The sequence below is a fragment of the Alnus glutinosa genome, chromosome 5, assembly GCF_958979055.1.
Source record: "Alnus glutinosa chromosome 5, dhAlnGlut1.1, whole genome shotgun sequence".
Taxonomy (NCBI): domain Eukaryota; kingdom Viridiplantae; phylum Streptophyta; class Magnoliopsida; order Fagales; family Betulaceae; genus Alnus; species Alnus glutinosa.
Genome location: NC_084890.1, coordinates 10937242 through 10957722, shown reverse-complemented (window position 1 = coordinate 10957722; position 20481 = coordinate 10937242). Strand labels below are relative to the sequence as shown.

Sequence of the window (20481 nt, the reverse complement as noted above, 5' to 3'; positions counted from 1 at the left end):
ATCATTCAACGGGCATCTTCAAATTGAAGATTTCCTAGATTGGGTGATGGAGGTAGAGAGGTTCTTTGATTACATGAATATTCGCAAGGATCGCAAGGTGAAATTAGTGGCATACAAATTAAAGGGAGGAGCTTCTGCTTGGTGGGAGAAATTACAGATTTCCCGAACCCGACAAGGGAAGGGGCCTATAACTTCTTGGTTGAAGATGAAGCGGCTACTCAAAGCACGGTTTTTACCACTGGACTTTGAATAAAGACTATACCAGCAGTACCAGAATTGCCGACAAGGGTCGCGGTCTGTTAATGATTACACAGAGGAATTCTATCAACTGGGCTCAAGAAATAATCTGTCGGAGACAGAAGGAAAACAAGTCGCACAGTATATTGGAGGGTTGCGAATAGCTATCCAAGGCCAAGTCACTCTCCATACTGTCTGGACTTTGTCGGAGGCAATCAATCTAGCTATGAAGATCAAGATGCAGATGGCACGTCAACCAAGTCGATCACAAGTTTTTAAGCAGATCGAGAAGAAGGTGGAGTCGCCCGTATTGCCGAGTCAACAGCAAAGTTCACCACCGCCTCAGCAACAATTATCGCCTGACAACCAAGTTCCTGGAAGCAAAGGTAGCAATCACATCCCAATTGAACCACCTCAAAGCCAGGGTGCTGACGACGATAGCCCCACTTGTGCACACCCAATACCGATTGCAGTGGAGGAGGTAGTGGTTCCTATCAAAGGCAGCCCAAGAATAGAAGAAAATTGTCCAGAAGAAGATTTTGAAGGAAACACCGCAGAAGGAGGAGAGGACGACAAAAGGCAAAAGGGCACTATCCTCATAATTGCGACAAAAGAGAATGTCAATCCAAGTGGAGAAGATGAAGAGAGTCCTATTGCAATTCATGGTGACTATGGTAAAGGTGAATTGTCCAAATTTAATGAAGATGATCATGTCACTTATATTTTGCAGCAACCATCACTCGCACCACAACAAAGAGGCAACACATAAACTATGTGTCCATTGGGCATACATGGTTTACCAAGGGTGCGAAGTATGCACGAACGTCTTTCTCACTTCGCTAGTATGAGGGTTAAATGGAAGGAGAAAAAGATGTTGCGGATGTAGTTCAATTACCAACTCAACAAGACCAACGTGAACAAAAACTCGTGGTCGAGTTTTTTTGAAGCGGGGGAGAAGAATGGTCGACAAAAGACGCAAGACCTTCCTTTCATGATTGAGGTGGGCGCCGTTGGGAGATATGGAGAATTACATCCGCCACCTCTTGATCAACCTACCGAGACAATTGCAGATTGGCCACCATGGCTTGATCCATCTATTGAGTCAATTGAAGATTGGTCCCTACCGCTTGAGCAAGCTATCAAGCCAATAGACGATTGTCCACCAAATCTTGAACAACATGTACAGTGGAAGCAAATCACTAAGGCGATGGAGGAACTTGGCAATTATTTGTTCAAGAACCAACTCTTGAAGGAACAACCAAGCTTTCAAGAAAACTCGAGGACGAGTTTTGTATTAGAGGGGGTGCCTGATGTAGGACAAGATTCCCATATTGTTCCTAAAATGTCCTTATTACCGAGAGGGTCAGACTTCACATCGAAATTATGGCCAAACGAGCTTATTCATGGGCAATTGTATCGTTGGCACCGAGTGGACGTGAGGAAGGCTATTATCCCACACTGGAAATACAAAAGGAAAAGGCTACCGGCCGTGTTGATGAAGAAGGAGAAACGACCGACGAACATTAATAGAAAATTACCGGCGTAACTTTTAGTGCCGCCGATAATTAATTAATTGGTCTATGATGTAGTGATGACATTGATTTGACTTAAGCAAGAAAAAGAAATGGTCAACTACTCAAGAAGGAAAGAAGAGACCTTTGGCAAATTGTGATGTGAATATTTTCCATTAGAGAACTCAGAACTTAACTTGAGGACGAGTTCTTTTCAAGAAGGGGAGACTAATGTAGCACGAGAATTCCTAAAAGGTTCCTAGAAGGTCCCTTTGATGTGCGGTCCCTAGAAGACTTTATTTCTTTCCTTTTAGGATAGGATTTTATTCTCTTTACCTACTAGGATCTTTATTTATTTCTTTCCTTTAGGATTAAGACTTTATTTTCTTTCCTTACTAGGACTAGATTTATTAGTTGCTTTATTTATTTTTCCTTTTAGGATTTAGACTTTATTTTCTTTCCTTACTAGGACTAGATTTATTAGTTGCTTTATTTATTTTTCCTTTTAAGATTAAGGCTTTATTTATTTCCTTACTAGGGATAGATTTGTTTTATTTTCCTTATTAGAGTTACTTTCTCTACAAGTATTTTCTTGTATAAATAGGCTTGCCTACTATGTAAACAGACACAATTGAATATTATCAAATCAGAGAATTTCTCTCAAAACTCTGCGGAGTTTATCTTTCTTTTAGCCTGCTGGCTTGTTTTATCTTTTTGGGGTAGAAGACGAAAACGCTTCTCCTTGCATAATCAAAGACGCTGCTCTTTGATTGGTTACCCTTAGTCTTCCGCTACGTCAGTATATGACCATTTAGGCAATGAGTATGAAAATGTCAACATCTATCATTGTACATAATCTCAAGAATCTCAAAAGGCTCTCTTTAGCACCTTTAGTGGTCTTGTTGGTATGCTTTCCCTTATTCTGTTCACACAAGTACCAAAGTCAGTAAATTATTATTTACCGAGGTTTTTTTTTTTTTTTTTTTGTATGGAGACATATTTCAATCTCCAATGCTATAACAAAAGCATTTTTTTATTATTCACAAGACTTCACTTTATGTCAACATCAATATGCAGAAATAAACAACAATTTTTGTTTCAAAGTTGGGATATAGATCAATTTTAAATAGACCACCAACTAATATTCCTCCCCAAATAAAAATTTCAAGTTTAAAATAAAATTGAAATTTGATTTAACAAACTAAAATAGAAATTAATTTTCAAAAAATTTATGGAATATATAAAACATTATTGTGGTCCAAAATATAATTGAATTTTAAAACTAACTTATAGATCCCAACAATCTCCAATTATAAAGACGTGTTATTCATTTTTAAGAAAACTCTGCATTTGTGTTGATAACGTAGATTGTTAAACCAGAATCAATGCACAACATATTTAAGGGAGTCAATAAAAGAAATTCATGACACACTAGATATATGAGATTTCCTTTATTTCAATTCATTTCTCTTACTTCATGCAATCTTTTTTTATATGCCCTTAAATTTTCTTTATTGTAAGAGAAATATGTATCTTGATTGCCATAATACTTTATTGGGACCTTATTCACATACTTTAAATGTTGGGCATGATTGCCTTTATTAGTCTTTTCCTTAACATGAGTAATCATGTCAACATTTTATGAATTCTCTCATCTTTTTGAACACATATGGTCAGAAGTTTATTTACTAACCAATTATCCTTGTGTGGGCCACAAGATAAAATACCATATTTAGAAGCGAGAATTCAAATGAAATATTCCAAGAATGATTCAAAAATCTCAACCTTTAGGGACTTTAGTCATGATATTATATCTTTCATTCTCATAATGGGATTATAAATTCTTGTGAAATTGTAAAAGGTTTTGCTTTAAAGCTTTTTTTATTAGAGTGCTGGTTTATTTGAATTAACTAAATGTTCATAAACAGCCTTTATAAAATCTTTGGCCTCAAAACATTCATGAATAAATCCCTGATAGTTTTGGTGACAAGAGATTTTATGAACATCTAACTTAGGTGATTAAGTCACTCCTAATGTTTATGCTTAATAATCTCATGTGGCGTACTTAATTCCGTGGAAGTAGGTGGTTCATCCACATGGAGCGCCAAATATAATTTCAAACATTCCAAGTGAAAAAACACATTTTCTTTTTCCAGTCAGAAAAAATTATTACCATAAATTATTGGAACATAAACAAACTTTATTTGCAGAAAATTTATTGGATTCAACCCAAACGAAATTCAACAAAAAAATTAATGCCGAGCAAATTGGCTTAGAGGCTGGCTCTGATACCATTTTCATTGCTTCCCAAATAGATTAAGGATGGATGGTTGAGATGATATCTTGGATGATGGGAATTGAAAGATTCTCAAATCTTGAGTGATGTTTGGATGAATCACCTTCCAAAATGAAATTCTGGAGCCCTAAACAGAAGAGGGCTAGCTGAGCTGCAAGTGCTAGCTTCTCGTGAGCTTGGGTCACAAGGGAGACTAATGAGAGAGATGACCCAATGTTATTAGTCGCATTTATAATAGCATCTACTCACAAGCACTGTGGAGATACATATATATTACCACAATAGAAAGCTTAAACTATCTGTTTAGAGTAAAGATCGAAGCCAGAAGATACAAGGAAATCCTCTACTCTATCTTTCATATCGAATTATGGAAAGGAGAAGTTACCAGAAGTTTATACTTAGATAGTTCCCAAATGATCAAGTACTGATCAAATTTCATAACCGAGTGGTTAGAATACATATATGAGCAGTGGGCGCAGATACATAAAATAGCAGCAACAGTGTTTTTGTTTATTTATTTAGGCCTAATTATAGAATAATATCTCTAGTTGAAGAGAGATATCTCTAAGCAGCCGCGCGCACTAGCATAACCTCTCAGAAGAGAAAGATTTCTGTGCGCTTAATTATAAGGATTCAATGATGCTCCGGATCAGGGCCGCCGGGACTCGCTCGTTCGGGCCTACGCTGGCTCTTGTTTGTTCCATTGAATGCCGAGACCATTTGGTAAAAAAGTTCCTTGGCATCCATGACAACTGGTTGGTATGATCTTGTTGGACTGATGATCAGGCGAGGTTCAGACACCGGAAATAAGAAAAACATTAAAATGACGCATAACCAGAACCTTAAGGGTGCCATTTTCTTCTCTCAAGGGTAATGAGTGTGGAGATTCTCAGGAACGATGGCTGCTATATATAGCTAGCCCATATTAATTATGGTGTACGTCATGAAAGACAAGAACCAATGTGATATCTCCATTAATTATCTGAATCTTCAATTAGATTTCTTCCTTTTGGATTCTCCAATGACATGCAGTTTTCAAAACTTGGTGTGGAGTGGATACTATGATCACGACTTATCCCATATTTATTCAAATTATTTGTGGGTGAGAGATGAAGACATCATCATTTTAACCGTCCCCAATCTTCCTCCCGCTGTCTGAACTTATTTTGAACAAATTAACAAATCAATCCTTTTTTTCTCCAACATCTTATTTTATTTTATTTTATTTTATAACCGGGGTATCAATATGGGGCTTCATCCTGCATACTAGATCCCCATGACACCATGCAAAGCAACCTCTCTACATGGATCCGGTAAAGGTTGGACTTTCGCCCACGGGCATAACACCAAGGAATTTTTACAATCGATCGAGGAGGTTGAACCTTAGACTTAATGTTTTTTTTGGTATTGTGAATATGGTGACCAAATGATCTGAGAGCAAATTGGTGAATAAGAAGTGATACTGCCATGCATGAATATGTTCTCAATTCTTAACTGCATTGATAAGTAAATTTAAGCTTATTTTACAATTACAATAGGCATCTAATATTCATGTTTTTGCATTGACCGTTTTAGAAGTACATGATACTTCTATAAAATCTATAATAAGCATGCTAAGAAATAGAACATAACATATCAATATATAATTTGCATAATTAATTATCTGCAAAAGAAATCCTTTCACGTATGCTACAAAATATAGTCACTAGCTAGCAAGTGCGAGTGGATTGCATGAAGAGACTGGCAAGCGTGCACATGTGAGTAAACATTTCGGGAGAATAGCTGGCTCGTGTTTTGGAACAGTAGAAAATTGAAGCCACACTTGAAGGCGCGTGGGACCTCCAATGAGGCCGTTCTCGGCAACGCTTGAACAGTCATCGTGCGATCTGTTGAATGGCTCGACCACCAAGGCGCGCGATTGGCTGATCGTAGTGGCGCGTTGTTGCGTGGACAAAATCTTCGGGCAACGTGTGCGGAGGCCAATGGTGTCACACCTTCCACAAATCGATAGATTTGTACCTAGCAAGCTTGATTCTGTAATTAGCTTCCCGGAATGAGCTACAATGAAGGTGGGGAAGGCACTGACAGTGGCGGTAAAGGCACGAGGCAGCGTGTACGACTAGAATTGTGAGATCGTCGGAGAGCACGCAAAGGAGACACTAGGAAACACCAAAAGACATTTATTGAAGGCCACAAAAAAGTGGCTCTAATACCATGTAAAAATATATGATGTAAAATTTAATATGAAAGAGAGAAAAGAGTAGAAATGGAGAGAGAAACTAATAAAGCTTTAGGGCTACATCTTTTATTGCAGTATATATCAAATTCTATTATAATGGTCTCTATTAATTTATAGAAAGACTAAGAGTGGTGAACAAGTAAACCTAGGCTTTGTTTTCAAAAAATATATTAGGTTAAATACTTTTTTGACCATGTAGTTTAACGACTTTATTTTTTGTTTCATGTGGTTCATTTCGTATAGTAGATGGTACCTCGTTTATGGCTAAAGACGGAGATAGTACATCTGTCCAAAAATTAACTGAAGTCCATTTTACATGTCTTAAAAAAATCAACATGTGTCTCTATGCATAATTTAAATAATAATAATAATAACTTAAAAAATAAAAATAAAACAAAATAAAAAAGGGGGTACTCCCATGACCAATCTGGGTGTGGCCGAACCACCCCCAAAGAGCAAAATGGGGGTGCTTCAGCCACCCCTGCAAACCCAAAAAAGAAGAAGAATAAGAAGAAAAAGGAGAAGAGGAAGAAAGAAAAAAACTCTGGTTAGAGTTTGACCCCTTGAGGGTGGACAAACCCACCCCCAGGCCAAACGGGGGTGGCCGAGCCACCTCAAATTAAAACTCTTGGGGGTGGTTTCGGCCGCCACTAGACCAATCATGAGGGTCGCTTAGCCAGCCTTCTTTCTTTCTTTTTTTTCTTTTTTTCAAAATGTTTTTTTTTTTTTTTGTATTTTTGAAACCTTTTTAAAAAAAAAAAAAAAAAATTAGTTTTGTAGTTTTTAAATTTTTAATTATACATAGGGACACATGTCAATTTTTTAAGGCATGTGACGTGGACTTCCGTCAATTTTTGGATGGAAGTTGGACGGAGGTACTATCTCCGTCTTTAGCCATAATCGATATACTATCTACTATAGGAAATGAAACATAGGGGGGGAAAATTAAAATTGTTAAACAACAATAGGGTCATACGGATTTAACACAAATATTTCTAGGAAAATCATTTTTCAAAAAAATATTTTTTGCTGAAAATATTTTCCGACGTTTGGCACCACGAAAAATCACAACATTTTTTATATTTTCATTCAATGATATCAACCTACAAAAATCATTTTTTATTCACAACATAAAAATATTAATATAAAAAAATTAACCCAATAATTTGAGTTACAGCAGTGGTTTGGCGGAGGCATGTCAATGGTCCAACAGTGGCCAGATAGTGGTTCGACAGTGATCCAGCGGGGGTCTGATGCTGACTTTGTAGTAGCCCAACAGTTTCAGTAGTAGAAACTCAAACTTGAAAAATAGTTTACGAAATTTAAAAATGAAAACCATTTTCTGAAACTAATGAGTAATGTTTTGGATTAGAATAATGTTTCTTACACAACTTTATACAACTCTAATAACTTTTTTTTAAGATCAATCATTGAATATTTAGAACCCACATGTATAAAAATAAATTCAATGGTTGATCATAAAAATAAAAATAAAAAACGTGTGCTGCATGCACTAATGAGCGCACGGCAGCAGCCTTTTTTTTCTTTGCTCTCGTTCGCTCTTCCGCCTTTGTATATTAGTAGAAAATGGTCAACTTGTCCTGCTCGAAGAGGAATTGCAATTCGGCTAAAGAAACCAAATAGAAGAAAGGAAACTTGCTTGACTTAATAAAAAATCAGTCCTCGTCACATATATAAGTCCAAGTGGATGGAGTAGACAGCCTGCCAAGGACACAATTTGATGTTTTTAAGGTTTGTTGTAGAAAATCTTCCTTGCATGTTTGTCTGTACCATGGCCACTACGCACTAATCATATAAAAACCAGATAGTGCGCAGTTTTGACTAATTTGTTCAGCAAGAGATTCCCAGAATCTTAAAATCCAATTAAAAATTTCTCTTAAACTCCGCATTCTCTCTAATGTATTCAACTCCATTGCACCAAGTGATTTGTCATGTCAACATGCATATCATGTTAAGCTTCCTTTGTGGTTTTATCATTCTTCCCCAGCTGGAGTCCCAGCTTATTGGCTTCTACCAAAAGCAGTACTCGTATCCAATATATGTTTTGTCCTGCTAATATTCCACATTCATTTGTTCTAGTCTATTAAAATTCCAACCCGGCCTTTTCTATTTGATTTTGTGCAATCTTCAATACTTACTACGCCTCAAAGGATTGGTAGGCCGGCCAGCAATGCTATCCTCTTGCAATCACAAGTGCTTAACCCATGCTCTTCCCCACCATTTTTAAAGGTGACGCATGCTTCATATCTGCAGGCCCAAGTTAAACGAAAGGCCATCAAATTTGGTAGCTTAATTAAAATTGATATTAATCATGATAGAAACTAGAACACACTACTCCATGTAATAGCATAAATCAAGTTATTCTTTGCCAGACACTATTGTCTCTTCGCATTTTCTCAAACATCCTAGATTGTTCTTCTACCACCCTAAAGTTCTCTTTCCTTCGTTCTTCCTTCATCATATGCTAACTCAACCCTAAAATTTCTCAGATTTCGACCGCTACACAACCCTTTCGACCATTCTATTTTCCTTTTAACAGGTCAATCTTCATATTGTAACAATAAGTCGAACCAAATAATGTGATCAGAAAAACATATGAAAATTAGAGTTTCAGAAACATGGGAGCAGAGAGGAAACATAACCTGAATTACACAGGTACCTCCTTGATGGATCCACCCATCATCAAAAGCTAATAAGAAAATTAAGGCTTATACTATTCCCTACATCTTAATTACTTAAGGGAAACTGTTGTTTGACTTGTTTCCTTCCTCCTTTCCTTTTCCTACAAAAGGACCAATTTTGTGACCCTTGTGTTTACTACCATTGGACAAAGCTCAGCAAACCAATTTGGATCAAACTTAAGACGAACTCCAAAACCCTGCTCAAGTTTAGTCCATATATATAGCTCCAGATGAGATTAAGACACGAGACTTCACGCAATTAGCAATTTCATATTTCAACAAAATATCATTCTTTTATGTCCCACTAGATATATTAAGTAAGAAATGGGGTTACAAGCCATCAGCACATTTCCGCAACAAGTAGCCCTATCACTAGCAGTAAAATTAGAACACTCGCAGAAAATATGGAATGCAACTACTTCTCATGATTGGAAGTCAACTGAGAAATTCATGACTTTTGATGGAATTGAATCTCTATGCAGTACAATGACATAAGGGTATTTTCCCAATCCTAACATGAAGCACGCAACCAGAAAGGTGACAAACTAAGATATATGCACCCTCAATAAGGCGAATGGAGTGGTTGATGCGTGGATCACAATTTTAATCTATTGGCTGAACCAACTGGACCTCAGCTTGCATTAATTCTGTTTACTCCATGCCATTTCCAGTTTACCTTTTATTTGAAGAACTGGCCTTGGATAGATTTGGTCCCAAGATTAGACTAACTTACCAAACCCCAAAATTATTCAGGGAATATGCTAAAAGCCCACACACACATAAATTAAAAAAAAAAAAAAAAAAAAAAAAAAAAAAAAAAAAAAAGAAGAAGAAGAAGAAGAAGAAAAGAAAAGAAGAAGAAGAAAGAAGAAAAGAAAAGAAAAGAAAAGAAAAGACGAAGAAGAAGAAGAATAAAGGAAAGAAGAGAAGAGATATCTTGTAAATATTTACATCGTGGCAGTGATTTATTAATCAGCAATGTTAAAGTGCACGCATGAGCTTACAAGGATGCTCCATAGAAAATGTTTGCAAGTATGAAGTCGCAAAAAATAAGTCCAATTGAACCTAATGCAGTATGAAGCATCACATTCGAGTGTCTAACCATGCCGGCATGACTCAACCTCCTGGAAAGAGAACGTGCAGCATGTCCCCGAAATTTACACAATACGACAAATCATCTACCGTTGCCAAATAAAAATGATAAATGCACAATCAGGAAGGTAAGAAAATTAAGGCAGGTCAACAAAACATGAATTATACGCACCTTGATAGGAAAACTGTTGCTCCTACTGATCATGTTCGAAGCTCCTTGGACAACAGTTGAGCAGCAAAATTCTGAATCTTACGGATGTTCTCAATTATGAAGGATATGCAACTTTAAATTTCTAGAACGATAGAAGCGAAACAATGGGAAAAACAATAACAGTAAAGACAATTTGAAGGATATCTTCTCTTCATAGATGGGATGGTTTAGCATCAGCAAATTATTGTTGTTGACAATAGCTCGAACTAATATTTCTTTGGCTTCCTCATGCTTCTTTTTCAGTATGTTGCAAATCTGCGGTGGGTAGAGGGGGAGGAAAATTATTTCAAATTTGAGGTATTCTAATCTTTTGGGTTTCATTTTATTCGACATCTACAAACAGAATAGATAGCCTGCATTCCTATCTTTGAGCCTAAAAGTTCTGAAAAAGAGAGAGAGAGAGAGAGAGAGAGAAGGAAAAGATAATAGCAATATGGAATGAACAGACAAGTCATAATATGAAAAGGAACAGCAATATAGTAAAAAAAGAATTGCTCGGGCATTAAGGCTTCCATTTTTGTTTTAGTTACATACAATTCAGACACCATACTTGGAATCATTGTGAATTTAGGAATAATAACGAGGTTAGCATATCAAAGCAGAATCTTTTGTTTTCCTTGGGCGCTGCTTTGTCAGTCAACATGGCCACATCCCAGAAATGTTTGCTCTGAAATCCTACACTTGGAGACACTTTTCTTCCTCTTCCTCCCTAGAATGACAAAGTCCAACTTTAACCCAGACTCATCAGAGCTATGCTGGGTAACTCAAAGTCAGTGTTTCACTATTTTTTGGCCATTAGGTAAAAGTAATGATGACGCATTAATCTTCAATTTAACAACTTCAAATCTTTTCTCAAGTGTTTCATATTCAGGTTCACAGTTTTCAAGTCACTCACAGGTTTGAGCCTTCAGTAAATTTCACGGTTTGATTAGCTTTTATCAAGTAAAGCATACACAAATCACTTGATAGCTGATAAAGTAATTAATAGTTTACTCACAGAATCAAGCTCCTTTGTATATGCCTCAGCCTTCTCGACATTTCCGTCAGTCTCCATAACTAAAGGAATTTCTAGTTCCATCATGTTTACCTCTCGAGGACTTTCAAGTCCAAAGGTTGGCTGGTCATCAGTAATGTGCTTGGCATTACTCTCTGCCCGAATCCCACGAATAAAAACCTGGATGAAATGTAAAAGAACCGAAATCATTTACCTAATATGGCTTCAACCTCCTATGATTTCATATAAATTTTAGCAGTCATTTTTTATACAACAAACTTCATTTGTATCTACCTGCTCTTCAAGAACTCTTTCCAAAGGTACTTTTAAATTGCTGCAGGTGATTTGTGATAAAGCACAAGTTACTCCAGTAAACAAACCTAGTAAATTTTCAGGCCCCAAACAAAAACTATTAAATTTAGAACACATTATTGTCAATAGAAAAATGGGACCTGCTTTCACTAGGTGACTCAGAGAGTCGTTTTAGAGGCGTTGAGGACTCTGAATCTGCATTTGATGCCTGCAAAATAGCTTGTGATAAGTATTGTTGATGACAGGCCATGATAGTTTCCATATGATTTACTGAAGCTCCAAATAGGATCTCTACTGATGAGATGTTTTTTCCAAGATACTTTCATAAATTATCGGGAGTAACTTAATAATATAAAACCTCAAATTTTTTCCGCTTCAACGACACGGCTTGAGACATTTGTTTCTCATTACTGTCAACAAGACGCTCAATCTTTGATGCTGTATTGCCCTGTACTCCCATGTTTTGCTCGAACTTTCTCGAGGAATTAACTTGTCTCTGACAAATAGAATTTGAAAAAGCTTTGCTTGCCCCTACAGTCCTACATTGAAGATGTGCAGCCATTTAAAGATTAATCAAAAAGGTTTTAGAGAGGAAGGCATTGAAGAGGATTTAAAGTTATATTGGCATCATGCCTAGCTGTTCTCATGCTAGAGAGATCAGGCGCCTTCTTGCCAGCCTTTATAAGACAAAGTTTATTCCTTTCAGCTGGAATGATCTCTGAGTTCCGCAAAGATTCGATGCTCGAAAGCATAAGTTTAGGATTTACATGAGTCTGGGCACTGCATCCAGTTGTCTTTTCAGTTAAGCTGGAGAGATTCAAGAAATTCCCTCAGGGTTGCAAAACTTGAATCAATAATATAATACTTCCCTAGAAGGTCTTATGGAAAGATTACAAGCCAAATCATATGCCTAAGTGTATCCATACAGAGACTAAGTAGTCATGTAATATACAGAAAATCAAAACAATGAATGGTAACAGGACTTCTCAAAGAAATTTACCAGTTCAATATAGTGAAGAGTGATCAAAACATAATTAGAATACATCCCAGAACAGTGTAATATCTTGAGAAAACATTATCCAAAATCAAATAAAGAAGCATGTGCATTAAGTGAGAGAAAACTAGGTTTGTAAAGAGATTCTTTTTAAAAATGGGAAATGTATAGACATCTAAGAAAATATTCCAATAAAGCACATTTTGTGCATTTTCTCTAAGTTCCTGCCTTAAATCCGTTTTCCTTAACTAGTGCATCTGACTTCATCAAATTACATTTAGGGTCCTTATCTTCTAATCCGAACACTTGGCTTTTTTATTTCACTCTACTTAATATCATTATTACAAGTTTGAGATCAATATACCAAAACTATGTTAGTATGCCAAATTGCACCGTTAGAATAGGCATGGTTACAAAGGTTCTTAAATTTTCATGCTTGAACCCAGGGGCGGATTTATGGCGGGGGTGATATAGGCCATGTACCCCCCTCAATTCCTAAAAACCAAAAAAAAAATTAGGTAAAAAAAATTATAAGGTAAAAAACAAAAAAATAAATAAATAACCTACGGGCTCCCTGCCAACAAAATTTTTTGGCCCCTGGCCATAAGAGTTTTTGGCTTCATCCTGCTTGAACCTTTATACTTCTAACTTGACTAGAATCCAAGCAACATAAAAAGTTAAAGCCTTCTCTGATATAATTCTCTAATGCTCTTATTTCACCTGGAGAGAGCAACAAAAAGTAAATCTTTCGAACTTTAGTCATTAAGGAAGATCCCAGGTCAAAGACCTCACCCCAAATTATTGTGATTTGAGTTGTTGCATGACCAACAATAACTGACCTCAAAGCCGAAAGTCATGTAAACCTATACTTATCTTGTTGGTTCTAAACTTGCATGAACCAAACCAACCTCAGGCTTAAGGAACTTTAACGCAAAGTCAAGCAGTAAAACAAAGTATAAGATGAAAAAAGAATAATTAACTAAAGTATAAATGGCTGACCTCGAAGTCTGAGGATCTTTAACATTCTTTTCACTTCCTAACAAAACAAGTTCGCCTTTTGTTACTTCTTTATAACGTGGCTGTGAATTCTCAATCAGCTCACTCCCATTTCGTACATTATCAGAATTTAAGCCTCCCCTGTTGAGATCAATATAAAACTATGTTAGTATGCCAAATTGCACTGTTAGAATAGGTATGGTCACAAAGGTTCTTAAACCTTCATGCTTGAACCTATATACTTCTAACTTGACAAGAATCCAACCAACCAAAAAAAGTTAAAGCCCTCTCGATATAATTCTCTAATGCTCTTATCTCACCAGGAGGGAGCAACAAAGAGTGAATCTTTTGAACTCTAGTCCTAAGGAAGATCCCAGGTCAAAGACTTCACCCCAAATTATTGAGATTTGAGTTGTTGCATGACCAACAATAACTGATCTCAAAGCCAAAAGTCATGTAAACCTATAATTATCTTGTTGGTTCTAAACTTGCATGAACCAAACCTACCTCTGGCGTAAGGAACTTTAATGCAAAGTCAAACAGCAAAACAAAGTATGAGATGAAAGAACAATAATTAACTAAATTACAGATGGCTGACCTCGAAGTCTGATAATCTTTAACATTCTTTTCGCTTCCTAACAAAACAAGTTCACCTTTTGTTACTTCTTTATCACATGGCTGCGAATTCTCAATTAGCTTGCTTCCATTTGGTATATTATCAGAATCTAAGCCTCCCCTGTTGAGATCCATACACCAAAACTATGTAAGTATGTCAAATTGATCACAAAGGTCTTAAACTTTCATGCTTGAACCTATACTAACATGACAAGAACCCAACCAATAGAAAATTTAAAGCCTTCTCCAATATAATTCTCTGATGCTCTTATCTCACCTGGAGGGAGCAACAAAAAGTGAATCTTTTGAACTCTAGTCATTAAGGAAGATCCCAGGTAAAAGACCTCACCCCAAATTATTGAGATTTGAGTTGTTGCATGACCAACAATAACTGAACTCAAAGTTGGAAGTCACGTAAACCTATACTAATCTTGTTGGTTCTAAACTTGCATGAACCAAACCTACATGTGGCTTAAGGAACTTTAGTGCAAAGGTAAACAGTAAAATAAAGTATAAGATGAAAAAACAATAACTAACTAAAGTATAGATGGCTGACCTTGAAGTCTGATGATCTTTAACATTATTTTCACCTTTTGTTACTTCTTTATCACGTGGCTGCGAATTCTCAATCAGCTTGCTCCCATTTGGTACATTATCCGAATCTAAGACCCCCCTGAGGGACATTGCCATTTGAGCTCCAATAAGGGCATTTTTTAAAAAATAAATAATAAATAATAAATTGGTTCTTAACTTAAATGATCTAACCCCATTTCTAGAGGGACAAAAATTCAATATAATGCCAAAGTTCACAATATTTTATTAAAAAATGGAATTCCCAGGTACAGATGCCTCACCTGATTTTACCAAGATTTTTATTGTTCTTCTCACTTCTCAGCAAGAACGGTTGACCTTTTGTCAATTCTTTAGCAACTGAAATTGTTGTACCAACCAATTTGCATCCATTCTGTTCATCATCCATATTGAAGCCCTCCCTGCTGCAGATCATATGACATAGTCTACCATTTGAAAACCAAGAATCACACTTGTTACACAAAGCATGACTCACCCTTTATCACTGGCAGGACAGAGATGCATAGCCCCTACTCTTTTGCTGCCAAATGAGGGATACTTTGTCCCAGGTGTCTGATGCAATTGAGATCCAGTTTCCTCTGGCCTTGTATAAAACATTGAGTGGATACCTCCTTTTTCTTTTGCCAGCTTCCTTGAATCAACTACATCTTCCCTGCATCAAGTAAACATAACATGTGCACTAATATTGAACCTCAAAGGTAACATACTGTGTCAGAGTTTATTAACATAATGGCTGAACAAATAGTAGAAATGTTTCAAAGGATAAATGAAAAAGTGACAAATCCAAAGAATATATGAATCAACTTATAAACCAAAATGAGCCTTCCGATATTCCAGATTTATATGCTTTCATACAGTTTAAGTGATAGATGCAGTACATTTTCTCATATTTGTTCGCGAAGCCATCAAACAAGATAAAGGTGGAGTCTCATGATTATCAGTTTCTCGTCTTCATAGTTCATTTCAAAAAGAACATTCATAGAGTTTCTAAATTCTCTTACCTGCCTAATGGGGCCAAAGGCAGCTTAGAAGTTGACCTCTGGTTCTCTATACTGCCCTTGGTGTCATATGCCATCTTTCTTGAGTTATTTTTGGTGGAAGTATCTTTAATGTCTAAATCACCTTCGACTGGTTCAGCTGGTTCAGTGTCATTCATATGTTTGAATGGTGCATTGCCACCTGACTTATTCCTTTCACCATCATTGCTATCTGATCCAGTGATGTGCACTGGAGGTGAATTCTTCCTTGGTGAGTTTTCATGATCAGATCCCACAATACACGTCACTTTGTCAACATCAATTGGCTCTCCACTTGAAGCATTTTTTTCTTTTGTACCCAGAGAACAAATTTTTGCTTCTGAAACATCTGAAACAGTATCTAGATTTGAATCATTTGCATGTACAGGTTGGACAGGTAAATCAGGTTTAAGCTGCTGAGCATATGGTCCTGCAAATATTGAATTCTCAGGTATGCTTTTTCGTTGATCAGTTTCTCCTGCAGTCATAGTTATTGCTTTCCTTGGAGAAGTTCCTCCCCCATGTGACCCAACCAAATTTTCAGAGGTTGCAGATTTTGAAGCAGAACCATCATTAATGAAATTAAGATCCCCTTGATCACCTATCAAAATCTCAACCTCTGAAATGCCCACACTCTTGCATGCTGGAAGTTTCATGTCTAAGCAATCATCACACCCGGCATTACCTTCAGTCAGGCTTAATTTAGAACCCTGATACTGACTTGGCTCTGGAGTAACTCCTTTGCTATCTGAGGTGTTAGAATTCTTATCTTTTTTCGTTAAGCTTGATTCAAAATTGAAACTATCCAACCTAAAACGAAACAGAAATGAGGCAGATAAGCAATTCTGAAAAAAAAAATAAATAAATAAATTATATATATATATATATATATATATATAGAGAGAGAGAGAGAGAGAGAGAGAGAGAGAGAGGGAGAGAACAGAATAAAGAGGTCCAAAGATGTCTTGAAAGAAATGTCCACTGACTCATTAAAATCAAAAGAGAAATTAAAGCGATCTTCTTTTCGTTGACGATTTCCACTGGAAGATTCTTCTTCACTTCTTTCCTTCGGTTTTTCAGATTTTCTGGGTGGGGAGAAATCAAGGTCTGACATGTCCACTTTGAATGATGATAACTTGTCAAAATCACCATCCAGATTGAAATCCATATCCCTGAAATGTAATAGAAAATTTATTGACTTGCAAGTATAATGCAGCAATTTCAGCCTTGTACTATTGTCAGTAATATATGTGTAGGTTCAGTGAGCAAGCATATTACTCTCCAAAAACCTACCCTCATTGGAAAACAATTGCTACAAATTAAACAAAAGAGTTACGGCCTACACTGATGAAGGGCATAATAGTGCACAGTAAACCTAAAAATTTGCAAAAGTTTTTTAGGTAAATACTCAGAATCAGGAACCAAGTCAATGTTGGAAAAAAGTTGGCAACATAATAGTTATGAGAAGAAAACGTTGACAAAACTTCAAGAGTTCAGGTAAATACTCAGGATCAGGAACCAAGTCAATGTTTTCCCAATCAACAAGGTTTTACAGTTAATTTATCACCATTAAGATCAGTATTTTATGATACTAAAGATTGCAACAGCTAAAGTTTTGCAGTACTCACAATTTCTCAAAGTTGAACTTCTTTTTCTGGCCTTTGGGTACTGTATCAAAGCTAAAATCCATAGTATCGTCTTCTGTCACTGACAATGATTTCCAGGAACTAAGAAACTCCTTTCCAATTTCCTCACCTGTTTGAAGGCGAACAGAGGACTTTATGAAATCATTGTTATCAATATAAAATTAACTAATTCTTGTGAGCTGAAGAGCAACGCTATATCAAAAAATCTGAGGGCTTAAGCAACCAAGATATAGGATTGGCCACACTGATTCTTGTCTTCTGGTACTAGAGCTGTAAGTCCTAGTTGTGCTTATTCAGATTTTTCCAGGATTCTCTTAAACATTTCTCTTGCTCTCCTTGTTCACCGAAGCCATCTACATACAACATTATGTCTACACAGTGCCACTACCTTTAGATCTGGTAATTCATCGCAAAATGAAGATATGCACAGGACAGAACTTCTACTTTGCCATTTTCCTATACTATTATAGATGTGATAATACCTACTTCTTAGTAAAGGCCTAAAGGGCAATGAAGAGAATACCTAGCACTGAAATTTTCTCTTTTGGTTTAGTAGATGGCGTTCCCTTCTGTGACTCCGCCATCTGAAAGTAAATCTTATGGTTGACTTCTGCAAACAGCCAGCAACTGTCAGATATGCATTCCAATTGAAAAGAAGACACTTAGAATGGAGAACTACACTACCATCTGACGTAACTAACAATGCTAAAACAATGATTAGAAGAATATCAAAGATGAGAAAGACTAAAACCAACAAAATTTAACCAAACTTGTCCATGTTTAAGGTTCTACAGCAAAGCTCTCATGATTTAATAACAAAGATATTACTTGAAAGAAACAATGAAGCAACAAGCATTTCCAAAAGTAATCAGTGGGAGCAGAAATCATGAACACAAAGCTGGATGGAAAATCATCAACAGAAAAGCTGGCACACCAAAGAAATATATATATTATAAGTAGCACATCAAAGAAATAATATCTGGATTATAGTGGTCGATCTAGTCCCATCTATCAGAAATGATGCCTGAAGCTCAAAAACAAGATAGTGAGGTTATTCAGCCATAAAGACAGATTTAAATCAGTTCACAAAGATGGAGACATGTAGAAATGTCTCAGAAAATATCAAATAATATTCTCTGTTGTCCACATTTCACTTCAAAGCGTTGCCTGTGAAATATATTTCAACTATTACACAATCCTTTCAGATTCAAAGAAAAACAAAAGATTGAAATAGCCTAAATCCAAAATTTTATGCTTCATCCAATGATCAGTCAAACTAAGATAAGTTTTCGAAAATGACAAAATGAATCAATTTTCATTCAGAATAATTGAAAGAATATACCAATTGCTTTCACAGATATGTAAAAATTACAATGACTTTTAAGGATCTAGGATCATGTTGATCATGGTTCCAAAGTGAAATGTGAAAGAAAACTCTCTACCAAAGAAAAAAAAACAATCTAACCATAAAAACAGTGACGAGTTTATGTTCAGTGAAGTTTTCAATCCAAGTGATCACAGTGAAACTGAAACGCTACAATGAGCTGTTATAGAATGTAATGGATTTTAACGAACAAAATGAAACTGAAGTTGGAGAATCAGAGAGACTTCACTACAGAATAATTCAAAATAAATCCGACACAAAAAAAGGAGCAACACAAAGCTCAATTTCAGAGAAATCTTAAACAAAAACAACCACACGAGAATCTATGACCTGAAGTTCACAGCATTGGGCACACCAGGAATATGAACTTCAAAGGAAACTAAAATAAATTCCGTTCTCAGATCAAATCGATCTGCGAATTCACCAGAAGTTAACTGAATTTTATCAATTGCACGAAATGAGCAGCAACGAATTCATTTTTTTTACTTTCTGAGATCAGAAAAGCAATGCATCACTTGCAAATCCAAAAAAAAAAAAACCGAGATTATAAACAATTAGATACAGAAAAATTCACGAGGTATTACATCCTTTAAATCTGTAGCTTTCCATATTCAAATAGAGAGAGAGAGAGAGAGAGAGAGCTTTCCTTGTTTTGCTGCGGGAGGGAAGTGAGAAGGAAAGCTGTATGGCTCGAACGAAAATATGTACGGAAGCTTTCAGGTAAAGGAAATTGATGGTTATATTCGAATGAGCTCTGCCTTTATAGTTCTGAAGTTCCAAGAGGCGGGGATTAAACACGCTACCTTTTTTTTTTTTTTTTTTTGGTGGGATTTATCGGTGGAGTAAATGATTTTTTATTACGATTATCAGATAAATCTATTAAATATGAATATTATATATATATATATATATATATATAGTGCAACTGCGAGCATAATGTATACCATAGTTTGAACTCGTTCAGATATTTCACGAGCAATCCTAACAAAGTTCATTGGCAAGCAATGAAATGAATAATTCGGTATTTATGAGGCTCTACAGATGTTGATTTGGTCTATAATAAAGGCATTGGTATCAACTCTAGTGTCATTAGGTATGTTTAATTCAGATTATGCTGGTGATTTACAATAGAGGTCTTTTAAAGGTTATGTTTCACTCTCTCGCATTATTCCATTAGTCGGAAGGCGACATTATAGTTGACAATTGCTTTGCCTACTATAGAGGTATAAATGTATAATATATTGTAACGCCCCAAAATTTCACACATAAGAAAAAATAATAATAATAAATAAGTAAATAAATAAGAGAAAGAGAGAGGCGCTACTACTATGTCTTGGCATTGAACTCATTTACAAAATTTGTCAAAGCACTAAAACATCATAGTCTATTTACATTCATAGTCACATATTCACATTAATTATTTAAATTATAAACTTAATTAAACATTATAATCTATCAACTCATACATCAACCAAACTTAAACAACAATATGTAAGCCTAGGGAAGTCTGAGCTATACAATCCAATTACCCTCGAAATCCTCGTCTATCGATCACTCTGGTTGTTTGTCTTATGCGTCAGTGTATTCAATCTTTGTTAAACAATGTTTTACAGGTAGAAACGTGATTCCACGACTCAGAAAATAA

The 20481-nt window shown here is 36.0% G+C and overlaps 1 protein-coding gene across 3 annotated transcripts; it reads right to left on the bottom strand.

The window, feature by feature from the left end:
- Positions 1-7671: 7671 nt before the first annotated feature.
- LOC133868985 (uncharacterized protein At4g18490) lies at positions 7672-19660 on the bottom strand. 3 transcript variants are annotated; one of them, XM_062305973.1, is made up of 18 exons: positions 19485-19660; positions 17976-18064; positions 17435-17561; positions 16793-16978; positions 15792-16616; positions 15266-15442; positions 15054-15191; positions 14756-14872; positions 14183-14320; positions 13588-13725; positions 12228-12401; positions 11953-12133; positions 11735-11802; positions 11577-11616; positions 11286-11462; positions 10433-10543; positions 10250-10335; positions 7672-8551 (listed from the first exon to the last, which is right to left on the bottom strand). In XM_062305973.1, exons 2-17 carry the CDS (start codon positions 18034-18036, stop codon positions 10279-10281), a joined length of 2715 nt encoding a protein of 904 aa, XP_062161957.1. In that variant the 5' UTR covers positions 18037-18064; positions 19485-19660; the 3' UTR covers positions 7672-8551; positions 10250-10278. The 3 variants fall into 3 exon arrangements, with proteins under 3 accessions (XP_062161957.1, XP_062161956.1, XP_062161958.1); XM_062305972.1 differs by lacking the exon at positions 7672-8551 and adding an exon at positions 9962-10163; XM_062305974.1 differs by lacking the exon at positions 7672-8551 and adding an exon at positions 9962-10109.
- Between the last annotated feature and the right edge of the window lie 821 nt (positions 19661-20481).